This window comes from Pygocentrus nattereri, chromosome 10, assembly GCF_015220715.1.
Source record: "Pygocentrus nattereri isolate fPygNat1 chromosome 10, fPygNat1.pri, whole genome shotgun sequence".
Taxonomy (NCBI): Eukaryota; Metazoa; Chordata; class Actinopteri; order Characiformes; family Serrasalmidae; genus Pygocentrus; species Pygocentrus nattereri.
Window position 1 is genome coordinate 35,152,719 of NC_051220.1, and position 19,096 is coordinate 35,171,814.

Here is a 19,096-nt window from a genome sequence, read left to right on the forward strand (position 1 = left end):
CTGGGATCCACACTGCAGATCCTCAATCTCAACCTCAGCAAGATGCCACATCCTCTACAGGGAACATATATGTGACATTTTTCTGAACATTATAGCACACAGTTTGTATTTAATTGCATTGTGTGAACATCTGGCCAATTCTAAATAGACCCAAACAACTTAGCATAAAATCTCATTACACTAACAAATGTTACAAATATTGTACACCTTCTGTAAATGTACAGTTTCAGAGATTTGAGGTTGTCTTAAGGCAGTAAAGGTACATGCACAACACACACAGTACCTTTCACCTCCTCGTCACTGGAAGCGCTGCTGAGCTCGCCATTTCGGGGCCACTTGCAGCTGCCCTCGGGTCCTGTGGCCCCTGCGATACGCTCTAGCTCCTCTTCTGAACTGTGGCGGTCCATTGCTGGCTCCAGCAGCAGCCTCAAGCGCCGTAGGTGGGCTGGGGACAGCAGACCCTGGTTGTGCTGTTGGCTTGTGGCCAGAGGGGTCAAAACACAGTTTCTCCTACGCTCTGAGAGACAAAGACGGCTGATGAAGAGGCTGTTTGCCTACAGTATTCCAGCTTATTACAATAACTGAGGTGCTTTGAAAAAATGCCATTCCGTTCCTCGACCCACAATCAGCAGCTTGTGTTCAGCAAGGCTTTGAACAATCAATATTTCAATACCTTGCATCACCAAGTTTTATTAGACATTTACTCAATAGACCTGGGGGAAGAAGTCTAGCCATTCACTCATAACACCAGCAACCAGTGTGACAGTTTGCTGGATGTCTGCAACATGAAGTGGGTTTGATTTTCTTAATGTAGGCATATAGCAGAATAACCAGAACACAGACTTATAATTAGGTATTAGGAAAAGCACACAATAATGATTTATAATTCTTAATCAATATTAAATGCTGTGGAAAAAATATACTGTGGTAAGACCTTTGGCCATAATGGCAAGCCCAAAAATGATGTAAGGCCATAATGACTGAGTCAATAGACAGGCGAGCATTACAGCTCAGTTCAAAGTAAGGCTCATTCTTAATAAGTTTAGAGGCCATACAGTTTAGTGAATCATTATTCTTGCGCAAACTTCGGCTCAGTGCTAAGCCAGGATTATGAGGAAAAGCGAAGCCAAAAAAGACTAAACACTTTATGACTGTATTTAAGAAATGATGACATGAAAACAAACACACACAGGAAAATGTAGGACAGAACAAAATGCTGGATTTTAGGCACTTCTTAATGTTTTTTTATTGAAACTGAAAGCCTATATTTAGTTTTATTGAAACTAAATATAGCCTGTATTATCAAGTTTTATGTATGTAAGTTTTTTTTGTATTTAACCAAATAAGAGGTTATAAACTGCATGTAAATGAGTTAGAGTTAGCAACCAGGGATCCATGTGCTACAACAACACAATAACAACTACCAGTTGGCAGTTCTGTTGCTCTGTATTCCAGACTAGGAAAAATGGCATATTCTGGTATTCTTGTTTGGCCTGGACACACACACATATATTTACAAACACACACACACACACACACACACAAATACTCACCTCTATCAATCTGTGCCAGCTCTTGGTTTTCCCCTTCAGAATCCTCACTCTCTCCACCCTCCTCACTACCATGGTAAGAAATCTGTTTTTAAAAAGCAACACATAGATCACACGTTACATTTTCAGCCTGATTCATGATAATGCAGCCCCCACATACAGGGTCAGGAGAGTAAAAGGTCACGCCTCCTCCAGCTCAGGCAGAGGCCAGAGGGATCCTCTCAGGAGTTGCCTTACATCTGTTTTCCAACTCAGCTTCATGGAAACACAGCACAGCCACTAATATCACAACATGACAAATGACTAACACTTCAGGAACTCATCAGGAAATGATCCTTCAATTTGTTTACTCTTTGAGACAGAACAAAATGCTGGTTTTAGGCACTTTTGAGACTATTGCTCCACATGATCATACAAACTAAACTAGTCCAAGAAGATTTTGCACAATTCTTCAAAAAGAAGAGCTGTAATTTAGGTACGTTTCCTGTTGGAAGCGAGACCCAAACAGGAGGAAATCTATGAGGTTTAAACTGAAAATACAGACAGTCCCGCAGATGAAGTAGACTAAAAACACAACGTGTGGAAAATTATGCTGGACTGGGCTCCCTCTCCATGTGTCTGTTCGTTTTCCATGGCCAAAAAGCACTCCTTTATGAGCAAATCCCTCCTGAGAAAGGCTTAGAGAGACAGAGAAAGTGAGAGACGCAGAGAGGGGGAAAAACACAACAGACTACTCTAAAGAGTTAAGTAGCCCAGTGCACAGTAATTACCTTGCCTTGGCCGGGCCAACCAGCTGCCATCTGTTCTCAAGTACACATACACACACACACACCTCTCTTCAACCTCTTGCTGAGCAAACAACCAGGCTGAATGTGAAAAAGAAAGAGAGGATGAGACATAGAACACCAGAGAGGAGAGAGATAGGGCAAGAAAAAGAGAGGCGAGGAGAGAGAGACTGAATGAGAGAAATAGATCCTTCACTCTTAGATGTCAAGAAAAAGTGAAAGAATACAGTGCAGTTCAGGGCCCTAAAGAGAGTCTGCTCCACCCATCCTCCTGTGAAAAAGTCACCCAGTTCGATACACCATAGAAACCGCTCCTTATTACGACACACCAGGTAGGTTAGAGCACTCTCAATGATTGTGTGTGTGTGTGTGTGTGTGTGTGTGTGTGTGTGTGTATATATATATATATATATATATATATATATATACACACACACACACACACACACACACACACACATATATATATATATATATATATATATATATACACACACACACACACACACACACACACACACACATATATATATATATATATACATACATACATACATACACACACACACACACACACACACACACACACACACATATATATATATATATACATACATACATACATACATACACACACACACACACACACACACACACACACACACACACACACATATATATATATATATATATATATATATATATATATATATATATATATATACACACACACACATACATGTATACATGTATAGTTTTGTTCATATAGTGCATATATATATATGAACAAAAGTATTGGCATAAAACTTAATTCAGGTGTGTCGTTCAATTCCATTGCCACAAGTGTCTAAAAGTAAGCACCTGGCAATGCAGTCTGCCTTTAGTCTGCCATTTTTGAAAGAATGGGTCATTCTAAAGACCTTTACTGAAATCAAGTATAATACGGTAATCGCTTACCACTGTTGCAAGAAGTCAATTTGCTAAATTTCTTTCCTGTGAGTGGTATAATTCCAAATTGGAAGCGCTTAGGAACCACAGCAACTCAGCCATGAATCTGCAGACCACATACAGTTACAGACCAAATCGCCAAGTGCTGAGGCATATATGCATAAAAGTCACCAATGCTCTGCTGACTCAATAACTGTCCAAACCTCCTCTGGCATCAACATCAGCACTAAAACTGTGCGCCAAGAGCTTCATGGCATAGGTTTCCATAGCCGAGCAGCTGCATGCAACTCTTAAATCTTTAAGCACAATGCCGAGCATTTGATGGAGTGTAAAACACCGCTACTGGACTCTGGAGCAGTGGAAACATATTCTGGAGGGACTAATCATGCTTCTCTATTTGTCAGTCTGATGGACGAGTCTGGGTTGGGCGAAATCCAGGAGAACGTTACCGGCCCAAGTGTAAAGTTTGGTGGAGGAGGGATAATGCTAAGGGTTGGTCTAGACCCCTTAGTTCCAGTGAAGAGAAATCTTAATGCTTCAGCATATCAAGACATTTTGGACAATTGTAAGCTTCCAACTTCGTGGGAACACTATTTAACAGCAAAGTCCTCCCTCTTCAGACACAATTTACATCAAATAATACAACTATGTTGATACTAACATTGACATCAGCAACAATAATAGTCTCTTTCTATCCTGGGAGTGTGGCCCCCCCGAAAGTCACTTTGCATGATGTGGTGGTGGTGTGTTAGTCTGTGTTGCACTGATACGAGTGGATCTGACACAGGACAGCAGCTGGAGTTTGAGCAAATTGATGTGATCTGTGCAGAAACACAGAAGAGCAGCTGTTCATCAGGTCACTGAGAATGTCAGTGTAGAATGTGATAAGACTGTGTCTGCAAAAACAGTCTTCATAGCTACACAGAGAGGGATGTTATAGTGGGAATGCAATGCATAAGCCCCTCATTACAAAGATGAATGTACATTTTAGAGTACAGTTATGCAAAACGATCAGCACTGGTCTACAGACGTGGAAAAATAAGTAATATGGTCAGATGAGCCATCATTCACAAGTAGAGAACAGTACAGGTCTGAATGCTTGATGTCTGCAGTGAGGGGGTCTGGTGGCTCTTATGCTGTGTGAAGCCATTTTGTTGGCTTGGCTTGGGTCCACTTGTCCCCTTAAGAGGAAAAGAGGTATTGAAAATCTGACTAATCACCTCTATCCTATGATGAAACATTTCTATCCTCTCTTCCAGAATGACAATGGCCACATCCACAAGCAAGAGGGGTCACCAAATGGTTTGATGTGTATAAACTTTCCTCTCCAAGAGCTCCAGAGACTTTCAGGATCCATGTCAAGGCATATTGAAGCTCTCACAGCTCATGGTAGCCCAACATCTTCCAACACCTATGTCAGTTTTTCCCTTTAATTTGTTACTCGTTTGTATGCAATACACTTCAGTGGTGGATAAGTAAATGTAATTGGTTACTGTACTTAAGCAGTTTTTTTGTGTATCTGTACTTAAGTATTTCCGTTATGGTTGACTTTTTACTTTCACTCCACTTCAAAGTCAAATATCTTAATTTTACTCCACTACATTCTGGAAAATCTGTCGTTCCTTTCGGCTTATGTGTATATAAAATGCAGCACGTCAAAATAAAAGAACCGTGAAGGAAGAACACCAATTAGGGCACAGCGCACAATTTGTTTGGAGCTTGTTTTGACCTGTTGGTCTTACATTGATTCAACAGCGTTGATTCAACATAAATGATGGAACTAAGCTAACGTTGTGCAAACAGACCACAATATAGACATATGTACACATATGCAGTCGTGACTGAGGTGTCTTTTTTATATTTTTACAAACACTTTTTCATTTTATAGTAAATTTGTTTTGGCTAGTTTATGTTTAGGAACAGAGACCTACAGATGCAGTACAGGAAAGGAAGCTCATTTGTGATCCTGAGTTTAAAGCAGGTTTCTATTAAACAAACTCGTAACCAAGTTGCATTAAGTTAATTAATCTTCTAGTACTTTTAATTTCAATACTTAAGTACATTTGAAGGCACATAGGAGAACTTCTACTTTTACTGGAGTAATATTTAAACCTTGGGTATCTCTACTTTCACTCAAGTACATGATTTATGTACTTCATCCACCACGGATACACTTCAAAGAAACAACAGGACAAATCGAACAATTGATAAAGTAGCTAAAAATGGCATAATGAGCTGACATTCAACCATGTATGCAGTTTGTTGTTGTTTACAATCTGTCTATAATTGGTCTTAACATGTCTTTTTATGATGCGTGCCGTTCTTCAGTGTTTTAGAAGTGCTGACAAAACCTATGCAGTACACAGAAAAGTGTATCATAACATAATTTATCATGATAATGATAACATACTGTATCATCATATTGCCCAGCCCTGCCTGAGGAAACAGAATTATGAGGTAGATTTTACCTGCAGCACTAACCAAGAATGACTCCTCTACAGTGTGAAACCACAACCTGAAATTCCCAGTGGTGTGAGAAAAGAACTTCCAGGTTCAGTTGTCAAGTGAATACCTATGAAGGTCATGCACCCGGCCCTGAATGCCCACCAGGCAAAACAAGAATGGACAATAGCCCCGCAACAATTGGTCATGAGTCATTGGTTCAAAACAGGAAAATGTAGGTCTTATCAAACGATAATGGCAATACATTCCACCCTTAGGAGTCAATGCAGCTCATTTAAACTCACTGAGCCATAAAAAGGCCGGAATTCTTAGAAGTTTCATTCAGCAGTCAGGAGCCTTGACCCACAATTCAGGTTAGGAATGAAACACTACCACACACGCACACATACATACACAACCCAGTGGCAACCAAACAGGCTACTCCGCCTTCACAAGGGCCTGTTTCCCAGGGAACAGCCCCCAGAGGACAAGAGCTCCGTCTACTATCACTACAGCTTTAATGTGTGCATGCATGTGTACACAGACACTCCTCGTGGACCAGCAAGTATGTGGCAATCTGTCCAGATCTCATCTACTATTCAACATCTGAATTTCAAAAGCATGCTTGGCATAGATACTGTGTACTTTTTGGTTTTCTGGAAGTACACAACCTAAAGACTACCACGTAAGAGGGGCTATTTTGAGCTTAAAAGACTGTATGATGTCCTCTCTCTCTTGGCTCATCAGCTACAACTTCCCTCAGGGTAAAAGTAAAAGTTAACTCTTTGGCAACAAACACTGCGCAGCTCCATTTGTGTCTGTAATCTCTCTGTTAAAACATTACAGCTGTTAAACTGTAACTTGTCCTCCATATTTCATGACAAAAAGATTTTACTACTAATTAAATGCTGTGTGCAATCATTAAAGTATGCAAAGCGGCTATAAGGCTAAAGAGAGAAGCCTTTTTACACACATACAAAGCAGGGCCCAACAAAGTTTGCATATTTGCACTCAGGCTACTTTGGACACTTTGTAATAATACCAGCATCAGAAACTGAAAGAGCTCAAGGTCAAACTTCTTCTGAAAGCTTAAAAAAAACGTTAAAAATGTAAAATGTAATGGCAATAAATGACTCTATATTAATCAATACCTGTATCAATATCTGTTGCAGTCTTGGTAGATAATAGGCTTTCTTAATAAGGTTAGGAAATGTCCTCATAAAGGTCCAATCTGTCCCTGAAAATCATATCCAGGGAGCAAAAATTGTCCTTTGATTAAACAAGTTCAGACACATTTTGTATCCACATCCATCATCGCTGGCCCCTAAAGGGGAAATCCATCAATTTTTCAAAATTGCTGCATAACACAATGGTTGATGTGTAAATAAAGTCAGAGTAGTTTGACGGTAGAGAAACTAATTAACTCAAATGTCTTTACAATGGCAAAGAAAGTAACCAAGGCTCCCAATGTCTACACACTAATATAGCCATTTTATATACTATCCAAAATGGCCAGTGAACCAGTGATCTGGGGGAAAAAAGAGATTAAATATTTCAGATGTCTGGATCTAATCACCACCACTGTGAACCATTCTGAGTCAGGAAGCCTCTCTAGAGCATTTAGAACATTTTACACCACAAATTTATGTTTACATCATAAATTTGTGGTGTGAAATGTTAACAAGTTATTTACAAAAACACTTTGAAACACTGACTGACTGACTGGAATTCACCCCTTGCATGAAACGCTCAGTCTGCCTTGCATCCTTTAGTTTAATACTTCTTGGGCTTTTATCATGCCCACATTTCATACTGAAAGCTTCAGTGTATACATCACCCAATACTTCTGTTTAACACAAACATTCAATCTCTATTCCCATTATAAGAGAAATGCTAGAGAATGAGGATAGTCTCATAATGTGGAGTACATTATTGTATCACACAAGCCCCAGAAAAAAGAAAAAAGCTGGAGGCTCTGAAAATGTCTGCATATCTACGGTCTACATTTCATCCCCAGACTCTGGAGGAAGGCTGCAGCTTTGTGGAGGATGGTGGTAGAAGATTCTGGGGGGTGTAAGGTTTCCCACAGTGAAGAACGTTCTGCACAAGGTCAATGTGTGTGTGTGTGTGTGTGTGTGTGTGTGTGTGTGTGTGCGTGTCTGTGTGTGTGCGTGCATTTGTTCTGATGCATTTAAAAGCTGCTCTGAGGGAAGCTTTCTATAATGGCAACTGAGTAGATGTTGACACACATATAAGTAGCAGTAAAGCTTGCATAACTAAGGCAGATTAGTCTAGCATGCTGCCATGGACCTGCATAATCTGATGTACTGGCATGTTAATGTTGTAACTGAAACCTGTTAAAACATCTGTTGCCCCACATTTCAATGCATTAAACCAACTACAGATCTCTGTACTAGCATGTAGGGGAAGAGATGATGATTCTGAGGTTATGTGACAGTAGCACTTGAGAGTTAACAGTGTTCATGGCATTCGTGGGTAAATGGTGATATTTGCAATGATCTTATTTTCAGTAAAACTGAGACTGCACTAGATTGCACATGTGGTAACCATCCGATGAAGTCCTTAGGCAACAGTAATGAAATAATTACCTGAGTCAAGTAATTACAGGATACAGTTCCAAACTTGAGTTAAAATCAATTACTTGAAATGAAATCATACAAACAAGGTCATACAAAACAAGAGCAATTACTGATTTAACTGTCTTTTTTATTAAGTTTGAGGTCACTATTATAGCCTAAGTCTAAATAGGCTAGAGCTATCTTGCTTGCTAGTTAGCCTAACCTACTAGCACTACGTTATAATGATATGAAATGCTATACTGCACGTTTTTACCATCACCTGGAGGAGTAAAGAACTTGCTCTAGTTAACTGCAAATGTTATTTAAAGTAGGCGAAGTAGCAAACAGATGCAGCTCAAATGAACTTCCCTCTAAACCTGTTATGGCACCTGTTAGACGTTACTGTTATTTTTAGTATCGTGTCATACTTCATAGATTGTGTTCTGCCTTCTTTTATTATTTTTAGGTATTTGCCTCAAGCAAAATGAAGGAAGAAATTCTGAGAAACATAACTGTGAAATCTAACAACTGTGAGGGGGAAAAAAAACAAGATCAAATAATTGCTGTCAGCCAATTAACTGAAAGAAGGAATGTAATATGCTTTTTTAATCAGCTACATTTCCTTTTTTCCTGATTCATTTCGTTGTTACAGTGGTGAAACTCAATGTTATGTGTCTGAAAGAATGTGCAGCTGTCAAGAAACTGTTACCACAGTCCAAGAAACTAGAAATGAAGGTTCTGTGCAGGTACATTTTTCATTCATCAAGGTACAAGCAATGTAAATGTTCCCTCAAAGGTACAGCAGTGGTTTTAAGGTCCGATTGTTTACCATACCAAGTTTTGTCCAGGTGAAACTGAGGTATTAGTTCCATTTCATAACTGAATGTTTTAAAACAGAACAATAAAATAAAAAGCCTGGAGACGAGACGGGGTGTGTGGAGTCAGTACAGCTCAGAAAACATGATTTCAATGGATTATGGTTCAGTTATGTTCCCTGACTAAAGGTACTGAGAAGGAACCCCCACTGTGACAAGAGGGGCAGTGAGAGTTCAGACCTTTATTCCTCAGAGTGTAATAAAAGGAAATTAAAAAAAATGAAGAAAGTTTGCAACTCAAACAAAAAAAGCTGCTGATGTTCTCAGAAAAACAGACTGACCAACCCAGAGTCCAGATCTTAAGATCATTTAATGCAGTATTTGGGATTAACTGTTTTGTAAGAAACAGAAAAGGCAACCAACATTTAAGACTTTTAAGTGGATAAATATTGTTGCAGATGTCTTTGCAAAAATGAGAGCAAGCCTCCCAAAAAGCAAGGAAGTGGGTATAAAGGCAAAGGGTGGACACTTAAAGGAAAAAATCTTTCATTTTTATTTAACTTTTATTTTCACTAACATAACACATTGGAGTACTGTGTCAAACTTCACAGATTTCAAACCACAGTGGAATTTTAGAGAGCCTAGTATTTCAGAGGGCCTTTGACAAGAACCCGGTGAGAGATCATTCTCACTGATTCACAAAAGAAATGGTTCCCTGCAACGACTACCTTGAACTGTTTTTCATCTTTTACTTTTATCCTTCTTTGGAAGGGAGTTTTGTTTTTTTTATTCATCAGAATGAAGAAAGACATGTATGAACAAATAAAAAGAAAGCAAAACTCAATGAGCTCTTTCAGCCAACGAGGGGGTGAGGCGCATCTATAAGGATGCAAACACCATGGTTGGCAGTTTGCATCATCCATGCATGTCCTATTTGCATGCTTGATGCAGCAAAGTCAGACTAATTTGCTTTATCACAAAAACACAATTACCTACTTCAACACCTGCCTTGGATGGCCTGTTTTTTCTACTTTTGCATAAAAATATTGACGCTGTGTAAAATATTTCCGGCCAGGTCTGAAATAACACGTCTACAGTACAACAGTTACAGAAAAACTGTTTGTTCGAACAAGTTGAACGCAATCCAAATGTCTTCAGTTTTCACCAACAGTGTGTTAAATGTTAACTTACTGTCAACTATGATATGAAAAGTAGATCATTTGCTTAAAGGACCCTTATCATGGAAAACCCAATTTTCCTAACCTTTTTTTTTTTGAAATAAGAGTCTAAAACATTTGTTAAAGTGTCAAAATGTAGAGAAACAACTGCAAAAACACCCACAGAATGAGATCATGCACAGCAGCCAATCAGAACAGAGGTTATTTCCATATATTGGTCTACCTACATCAAGACCCAGTGAAAAAAAAAACACCCTATTTTATTCTAAGGGATAAAAGGTGGTCATGCAAAAATGAATTACAGCTACTTTCTTACATAAAATCCCATGAATGTCATAAGTGGAGCTACTGGGGCAGAAAGGTGCTTCAATACAGTTAATAGAGTTGAGATATTTCCAATAAATTATTTTTTGTAGTGCTTGCAATAATATGAGGGAAGTAAACACAGCATGGTATTAAAAGACCTGCCAGCAGCTTTCAGACACATTAGACGAGGCGAGTGCTAATCTTTGTCCTCACAGATTTATGACACTGATGTGTGACTGAACACACTCACAGCAAATGGGCTATAAAGAAGCCAGGAGAAGATAAACTAGCAAAAAAGAGATGGCTGTTAGGGCTGCACAATGTGAACAGAATATTTCCATCGCAGAGATATATTAGTGCTGTTATAACACTGCATACGTACAGTCAGGTCCAGAAGTATTTGGACAATGACCTTCAGGTTTAATTCAAGAGGTTAGAAAAAAAAAAAAAAGAATTACAGCCATTTTTTTACATAGTCCCCCCATTTTCACTGGCTCACTGGACAGTTGACTGATAAGCAGTTTCATGGCCAGGTGTGGCCTGTTCCCTTATTATTTCATGACAAACTGAGGAGATCAAAGGTCTGGAGTTGATTCAAAATGTTGAATATGCACTTGGTAGCTGTTCATGGGAACAAAAATGTGTAGATGTAAGTGAAGGCAGTCATCATTAGGCTGAAAAACCAAAACAACCCGAACAGAAAGCGTAAAAAGAAGGAATGCGGTGGTGAGCCCAGCAACACCAAAAGGCCTGGAAGACCACAGAAGACAACTGCCACAGATTATCACAGAATTCTTTCCACGGTGAGGAAAAACACCCTTAACAACATTTGGCGTATGATGCACGGTGTATATCAAAGTCTACAATCAGTGGACGCCTTCATGAATGTAAATACAGAGGATTTACCTCAAGATGCAAACCAGTGGCAACACGCAAGAACAAAAATGCCAGATTAGACTTCGCTAGAAAACATCTATAAAAAAAAAAAGATAGCCCAGTTCTGGAACCAGAACAAAGGGCCTCATTCACCAACATCCTCCTAGGTTTTTCCTTAAATTTGTTCTTGAGAAAGATACTAAGAAAAAGTCTACGTCAGATTCATGACGTGTTATTAAACCACAGAATTGTTCACACCTTTGTGCTCTTGAGTGTGTGTAGATTCTGTTCTCACCCAAAAACATTAGTGAACGCCAGAAGCTTTGTGAAAATTGTTTAAGTGGGTTTTAAAAAGAAATTTCTTCTTAAGAATGCTCGGTAAATGAGGCTTGTTGTTTGGACAGACGAACCCAAGATTAACTTGTACCAGAATGATGGGAGGAGTACAGAGAAGGAAAGGAAGGGCTCATGATCTGAAGCACACCACATCATCTGTCAAACATGGTGGAGCTTGTATGACTGCCAGTGGAACTGGGGCACTGGCCTTTATGAGTGATGCGACTCCTGATAGGAGGAGAAGACAAAAATGAAGGCAGAAAGACCCACAAACTTAAGGCAGCGGCAGTAAAGGCCTGGCAAAGCCCCTCAAGGGAGAAAACTCCCTTGGTGATGACCATGGCTTCCAGACTTCAGGCAGTCATTGATGGCAAAAGATTTGCATGTAAGTATTAAAACTAATCCTTGTATTTACAATTATGTTAGTTTTCCAACAACTTTTGAATCTGTGAAAATGAATTGACCATGTAACAATGGCTGCAATTCCTAAAGCGTCAATGCAATATTTTAAACCCCTTGAATTAAAGCTGCTCACATCACATCTACACTGTGTCATTTTAAATCTGTTGTCGTGGTGTACAGAGGCAAAATTTCCAACAAAAAAGGTTGGTAAAAAAGGTGCAAGTATGCTCCAATATTTCATATATTTCATATCTGCTGATGCCAATGATATACAGATACTGATGAGTAACATTTAATAATATAGAAACTAAGACTAGATCCACTGGGATTTGCATTACACAGAAACATGCCAATATTTTAGTATAGTAGCCCAGTATTCCCTTAAATGTTGCTCAGCGGACAATAGACATGCCCTTAAATATCATCTGAAGTACTGAACAAATCTAAAACATCTGTCTGATGCTGATCATTTTAAGCAATTATCTGCAGATATGTAATGTTTTTGATAGCCCTGTGCATCCCTACATATTTGTGATTATCTTTTGCTTACTGCAGCCATTAATCATGCCAATACTGTAAAAGCCAATGTCACAATAATGATTAACAAATGATACATTGTACAGGCCTAATATTTATATACCATCACATGCAAAGGTGTGGGTGCACCAGTCAAATTACACGTTTTGTTGAGTTTCTAAGTGAAAATAAGAGAATACATTCTCTAGAGTGAACTGACTTTTTAATGCACAACTGCTAGTTTTTAGCCAAATTTAACATATTGAGGAAAAACAAAACATACAATGTGGCCTGTGCAAAACATACAATGTATTTTATATGTTAAACTCTTAACATTATGCACAGAAACTCGTAAACTGTTCATATATTTAATTCTATACTTGATTTCATTCCCAGAGGAAGTGTTTTTTTGCTTGTTCCCTCCATGGCCTCCAGAAGACATGCACTTACAAAGTGCACCTACATGATAATGCAAAAGTAATGCAAAGATGTGTATAATCTCAGCACATACAGTAATGGCCAAAGGCTCACGTCCAATCTACCTTCTGCATTGTGCTGCACTGTAAACTGAGCAGCCCTGGGGTTCTACAGTATTATGTGGTACAGCTGTGTGTGAGAAAAGCAGGGCAACTCCTCTGCTGCCATACACGGCCTAATGGCCTGTTGGATTTTCAGAGTAGCCAGAGTAGCTGTTCTCATTTGAGAAGGAGGGAGATTAGGGCCAGTGATGACAGGCAGGGATTAAAGGCTCCAGGGATAGGAGGAGTCTGTTTGTGTGTGCATGTAAGGAAAAACGGGTCAGAGGACAGACAGACTGTTATTGATGTACAATGGTTAAGGGTCAGTCTCTGCTTGGCAGTTCACCGCCCTACTGACATTCATACTCAAACACACTTCCATATTCAAATATAACCAAGCTATCCCACATACTGAACTGACCAATCCATGCTCAGCTTAAAGGTACCAACAATGTATGTGCTCTCAAAAGTAAAATAATTGTGTACCTTCATTTTCCCAGAGGTTTTCAATAACCTAACATTTTAAAATTGAAAAATCCAGTTAACATTACATAGTACACCACTAGCTATGACAGAATGGCCAAAGTCCTCTAAGACAGGTATGTCAAACTGGGACTTTCCCGGCCAAAGTGTTGTGGACATTAGTACCCTCATGTAACGCTCTAAATTCAGTTCATGAAGGCCTCACTAATTAGCTGATGAGGTGTGTTCAAGTGTGGTTAATGTGGCTGATGTCTGCAGTATTTTGAGTCTGACATGTGTTCTAATGGATCTGTCAACAGCTTTTCCCACAACGTACTTAACTTATATAACAAAATTACAGCAAAACAAAAGCACAAGTCATATCAACAGTCAAACTACTCAGTAACAGGACGGAAATACATGGAAGCACCATCAAACCATATGAACCAGCGTTTCTCCAGAATACACTGCCTTTGGGTCTTCAGGATTCTTGATGACATGTTTATGAGATCTCTGATTGGATCCATCCATCTTGCTGCTGAGAGTCCTCTTCCTCTTTTACTGTTCCAAGAATAATTGTCTTTTCCAGTGATGGTTCTCATCACTTGGAGAAATAAGAGAGTTTCAGTCTGATGATCTGGGTTTTGAGTGACAGGTGAGGAGTGAACTGACCCATTGTTTTTTGTTCAGTACCATCCAAGGCACTTTTAAAAGTTTTCACTAGCTAACTAAGTTCAAAGGCATCAACATATTTCTTGTTCTGCTTTTTAAATGTCCAGCTTTCAAATTCATAAAGAACCACAGTAGAGCCCATAGCCCGGAAAATTCTGACCTTTCACCACGTCATTACATCTGAATGCTTGCTCTGACGAGTGCCGATCTGTTTCCTTTGTTGACTGCCAGATCCTTTTGTGTTAACAACTGACCCAAGTAGGTAAAAGCCGTCCACCACTTCACTATCAATGGTAAAATTAGCGGTCCTTCCTGTTGTCATAACCTGTTTTCTTAAGTTTATGTCTGAACTTCTTTTCAGTCTGTTCTTTAACTTCCTTGAGTTCCAGTTTAGTGCAGCCAACATGACATTTCTTTTCCTCGGACAAAACAGCTTTATGTTACATATGTAATATTTTTGTAATATTATTTATCCATGATTTAATGACTGTTAACTGGCGGCATGATTGGAAATATAAGGTTTTATTCAACATTCTGGGTGATGATGATCCAGTTTGGGCCAGTTTCATGTGTTTTGAGCTGGGATTGGCTCAAACAGAACCTCTTGGACTGTATTTGGATGTGGACAAACATTTCAAGCCCAATTTCACGTCCCGCTAAGTCAGAGAAAGATTTAGCCACAGAAGTGAGCTGTAACAACAGAAAAGAACAAAAAATGTACTGCAAACAACAAAAAGAGCTACAATCAATCTACGTTAAAAATATGACCTTTCAGACATATAAAATACATATAATTTGAAATTAATAACATATTCTAAACTTCAGTTTTCTGGCAAAAGCTGAACGATGATCTCATTATGTTGGGTGGGATTACTGCTAGTGCTCTATAAAGCTTGTGCATCCAGCAACAGTTGCTATTCAAAGAGTACATCTATAGGTGGAACATGGAGAGATCAATTACAGAACTGCTGTATAAAGTCTCCAGTGATGTGGCTGATGAGCGAGTTATATACTGGGTCTAAACACGTGTTAGAAGCATGAGTTCTAGCGAGACCTCAGCCATCTGCTAAACAGTACAGGATGGAAAGCGGCTCTGCCATCATTACCACTGTGAGTGAATGACTAAGTGTGATCACAGCCACAAGCTTTCTTCGTCTTCAATACCTTTCGAAGAGAACTTATCTGCACATGTACACATTTTTATTCACATGCCACTGGAGTTTCAGGTTGATACGCTTGTTTAAACTGGGTTAAAATGAGTTTCACTTTCTGACACTTACATGCACAACACACACGTCCAAACGAATGAAGATCTAATCCTCCCTGCATTCCATGAGTCAAATGATTGAAACTGGCATAACTGTGTAGGAGACGGGAGGAAGATCCCCTCTCACGATTTATAAAAGTAATATGAGCGATAACTTTGTCTCGCTCCCAAAGAAATTCTTGTGAGATTGATCTGTAGAAGTCAAGAGTGACTATTCGTTTTACTGTGTTATTATTGCGCAATTACAAAGTAAGTTAAACAAACTACTTTTACATTCAATTTACATAATACACCGACAGCACTGAGTCTGCACAAATACAAGTTAATTCATTCAGCTCACAGTTTTGATCTCTTAATGAGAACATGTGGGGACAACCATTAGAAATTATGGGCTAAATGTGGGTGGGAATGTAAATGTATAAGCAGGTAAATAAATTGACTGAAATTTTTAAACCAATCCAGCGTCTCATGAAAGCGATGCTGAAAATAGCGGGCGATGTGTGATGGGTGTGTGTATCAACACTGTCCAACAGAAAACAAGACTGTCTTTAGCCCGTGGATGTCATGTAAGTTAGCATGGCTGAAAAGTCCCCCTTAAAATCCTGGTTAAGAAAACACTAAAATACAGAAAATATTTCTGTTAGCTAATGTTGGCTAGCAAGTCTATTTTGCTCGATTTACTGATTGTACTCTGGATGCTACAACTGCATGGACTACAAGAATTTGGATAAGGGTTTAAGGAGGCTGTACACTTGTTTACAACAGATTGAAGTTAAGTGACCCTTATTAGTCCCACAACAGGGAAATTTCACCTCCGCATTTGCGAGCACCCTTGCCCGGAGCGATGGGAAGCCCTATCCGCAGTGTCCGGGGAGCAGTGGGGGGTTAGGTGCCTTGCTCAAGGACACCTCAGTCATGTGCTGTCAGCTCTGGGGTTTGAACCGGCAACCTTCTGGGCTGGTTCCCTAACCTCCAGCCCATGACTACCCCGGATTTCACCACAATTCAGCACCACAAGTTTAATAAGTTCTCATTACGAGATCTCACCTGGCCCCATGAGACTACTCATCTTGTAATTATTAAGACCTTCATTAGCTGAATCATTGAATCAGATTAGGGTAAATTATTAAAATGTGCAGTCCACAGTGCTCCTAGGACTGACTCCAACATCCAGCCAGTTATCTATTGACATTTTTACATAATAACCTTTTCTTTACACAAAAGATATGAACAGCTGATTACTCTACATAGGCATGTAACAACCTAGTGGTGCAGTGTCTTCACATAAAAGGTCTTCAGTTGTATCAGGCCTAGCGCCAATCACTCCGACTACACTTGTGTAATGACATCAACAGATTTATTATAGAAATACATATCTCTGCTGTCAGAACAAAACCTTGTATCACCAAAGTGATAACTTTACAGGAGAAGGATTAAACCTACTTTACTCTTAATGTAAACCAATTTGGGGGCATTTGTTTTGGTCCATTCCTGACAAAGTTTACACACAATGTATTGGACAACAGGCATTTTCAAATTAAGTCAAAAGCTGAAAAACATCAAAAACAGGGTTACGAGGTTTTGTTCCAACAGCAACATTATGCAAATTGTTTTGTGACTAAAGTTTTTTACAAGTGAAACTGAAATGAACTGAATTATATTAAACGTATTAATTGCAACAACAAAGCTGAAATTGCAAATCCTTGAAATCACGCTCAAAGCCATAAGAGAACATTTCTGCTGTTTCACCGAGGGAGGGTTTCACACGTGGACCCAGAACACGCTAATGATGCTATGTTTACCTTTTTAAAATCTAGCACAGCTGAATTTGCCACTGGCCTGCTTATTAGCCATGTCTGCAGAGCAGTCTTCACAGTCTTCACCAGTCTGCACGAGGCATGCTTCCACCGCCTACAATTGTTGATCTAGCCAATAATTAAAGACAAGTTCTGCAACTCAGAATAAAAGAGGATTGTTAAAACAAGACCAAGGAGTCAGCATGGCCTATAGTTATAATCCAGGTTTTAAAACGATAACTCAGACCTCCATTCTTTTTCCGCAGCTAAGGACGAAGAAACGAGAGCAGGAGTGAAGGGTATGCACAAAAACCTGCATACCCAAGTTAGCACACAAGTACTGAACTGAAAATAAGTGGTCACTTTCAGAATCAGACACTTCTAAAAAAAAATTCATGCAGTTAAGTTTGAAAAAGGTGAAAGTGAATGATGATCAAAAGTCAGTGAAAGAATCATATGCATTCTTCTAAAGAGGCATGTTACACAAGCTGCTATTTGATGTACCGGTCAACGTATGAGTTTTCTGTCCTTCTGATCTGAGGCCTCATGAGCAGAAGTTTAGAAGTGAAATGTGTCATCAGTAGAGATCTACTGCAGCCTCTCAAATTCCTAGCACAATTGTGACACAGGAATAAAGAGCTGGCTATGACAATAATGGATAAAAGATAAAAAAACATTTCTGTTCTGCTTGTACGCTCTCACAAGGATCCTTTCCACTGGTCTAGTAAAATTTCAAAACCTCAAACCTAATTTTGAGGCAGGTAATTCCTGCCTGGTATGTCAGCTCCAGTATTCATTACTCAGTAACATTACCACCAGTCTATCCATTAATTCTGAATAAAAGTACACTCTGGACATCAGACTCAGCTGGGCACGCTGCCTCCAGGGCTGAAGTCTAGAATAATGACAGTTACCCCAATGGTGGAACACCACTCAACTCAGGTTGTACAACATAGTATCAACAGACACGAGTAAAAGAAATTTCTTCCTTTAAATATATATATATATATATATATATATATATATATATATATATATATATATATATATATATATAGAGAGAGAGAGAGAGAGAGAGAGAGTGCTGTTGTCGGAACCTCATATTTTTGTCATTTTCCAGTTTATGGCATCAATCATAATTTGAAAATACCTGTTGCCCTTTACATTATATTTAAATTGCATGACCAAAAGAAAGGGCTCAAAATGATTTGGAAAAATGTCTGGTTCCATTCACTTGCATTGAAAGTAAAGTGCGCTTTTCTCTTCTCCTGTAAAGGTACCAATTTGGAGATACGTGGTTTTGTTCTGACAGCAGCGATACACATCACACAGCTATGCACTCCACTCCCAGCTTGAGAACAGTAACGCGATAATGAATGTAGATCTCTGAAGAACGGGAGCAACAATGTATAAATACATTCAGTACAAAGCTACAGTGTAATGCCTACAGGTATGCAGGTGCTGCAGTAAGGGTGTAACAATTTCAACTCATATCATTCAATGAGTACTGAGCTTAATATAGCTTACAAAATCTATGGGGTTATTTTGTTAGAGGGTGGTGCAATTCTAGTGGAGACATTTATTTATCTGAGTAAGAGCACAGATCAGACTGAGCAACTGATTGAACGAGTAGAATCAAATGTGCTAC

General features: G+C 39.1%; 1 protein-coding gene across 1 annotated transcript in view; it reads right to left on the bottom strand.

Moving 5' to 3' along the window:
• Positions 1-19,096, bottom strand: part of si:dkey-16j16.4 — a 49,773-nt gene that overhangs the window by 22,620 nt on the left and 8,057 nt on the right. Inside the window, exons 2-3 of the mRNA XM_017690766.2 lie at positions 1,554-1,635; positions 284-517 (exon numbers count right to left, since the gene is read on the bottom strand). Coding sequence (XP_017546255.1) covers positions 284-517; positions 1,554-1,635 — 316 coding nt within the window. The remainder of the gene's footprint in view (positions 1-283; positions 518-1,553; positions 1,636-19,096) is intronic.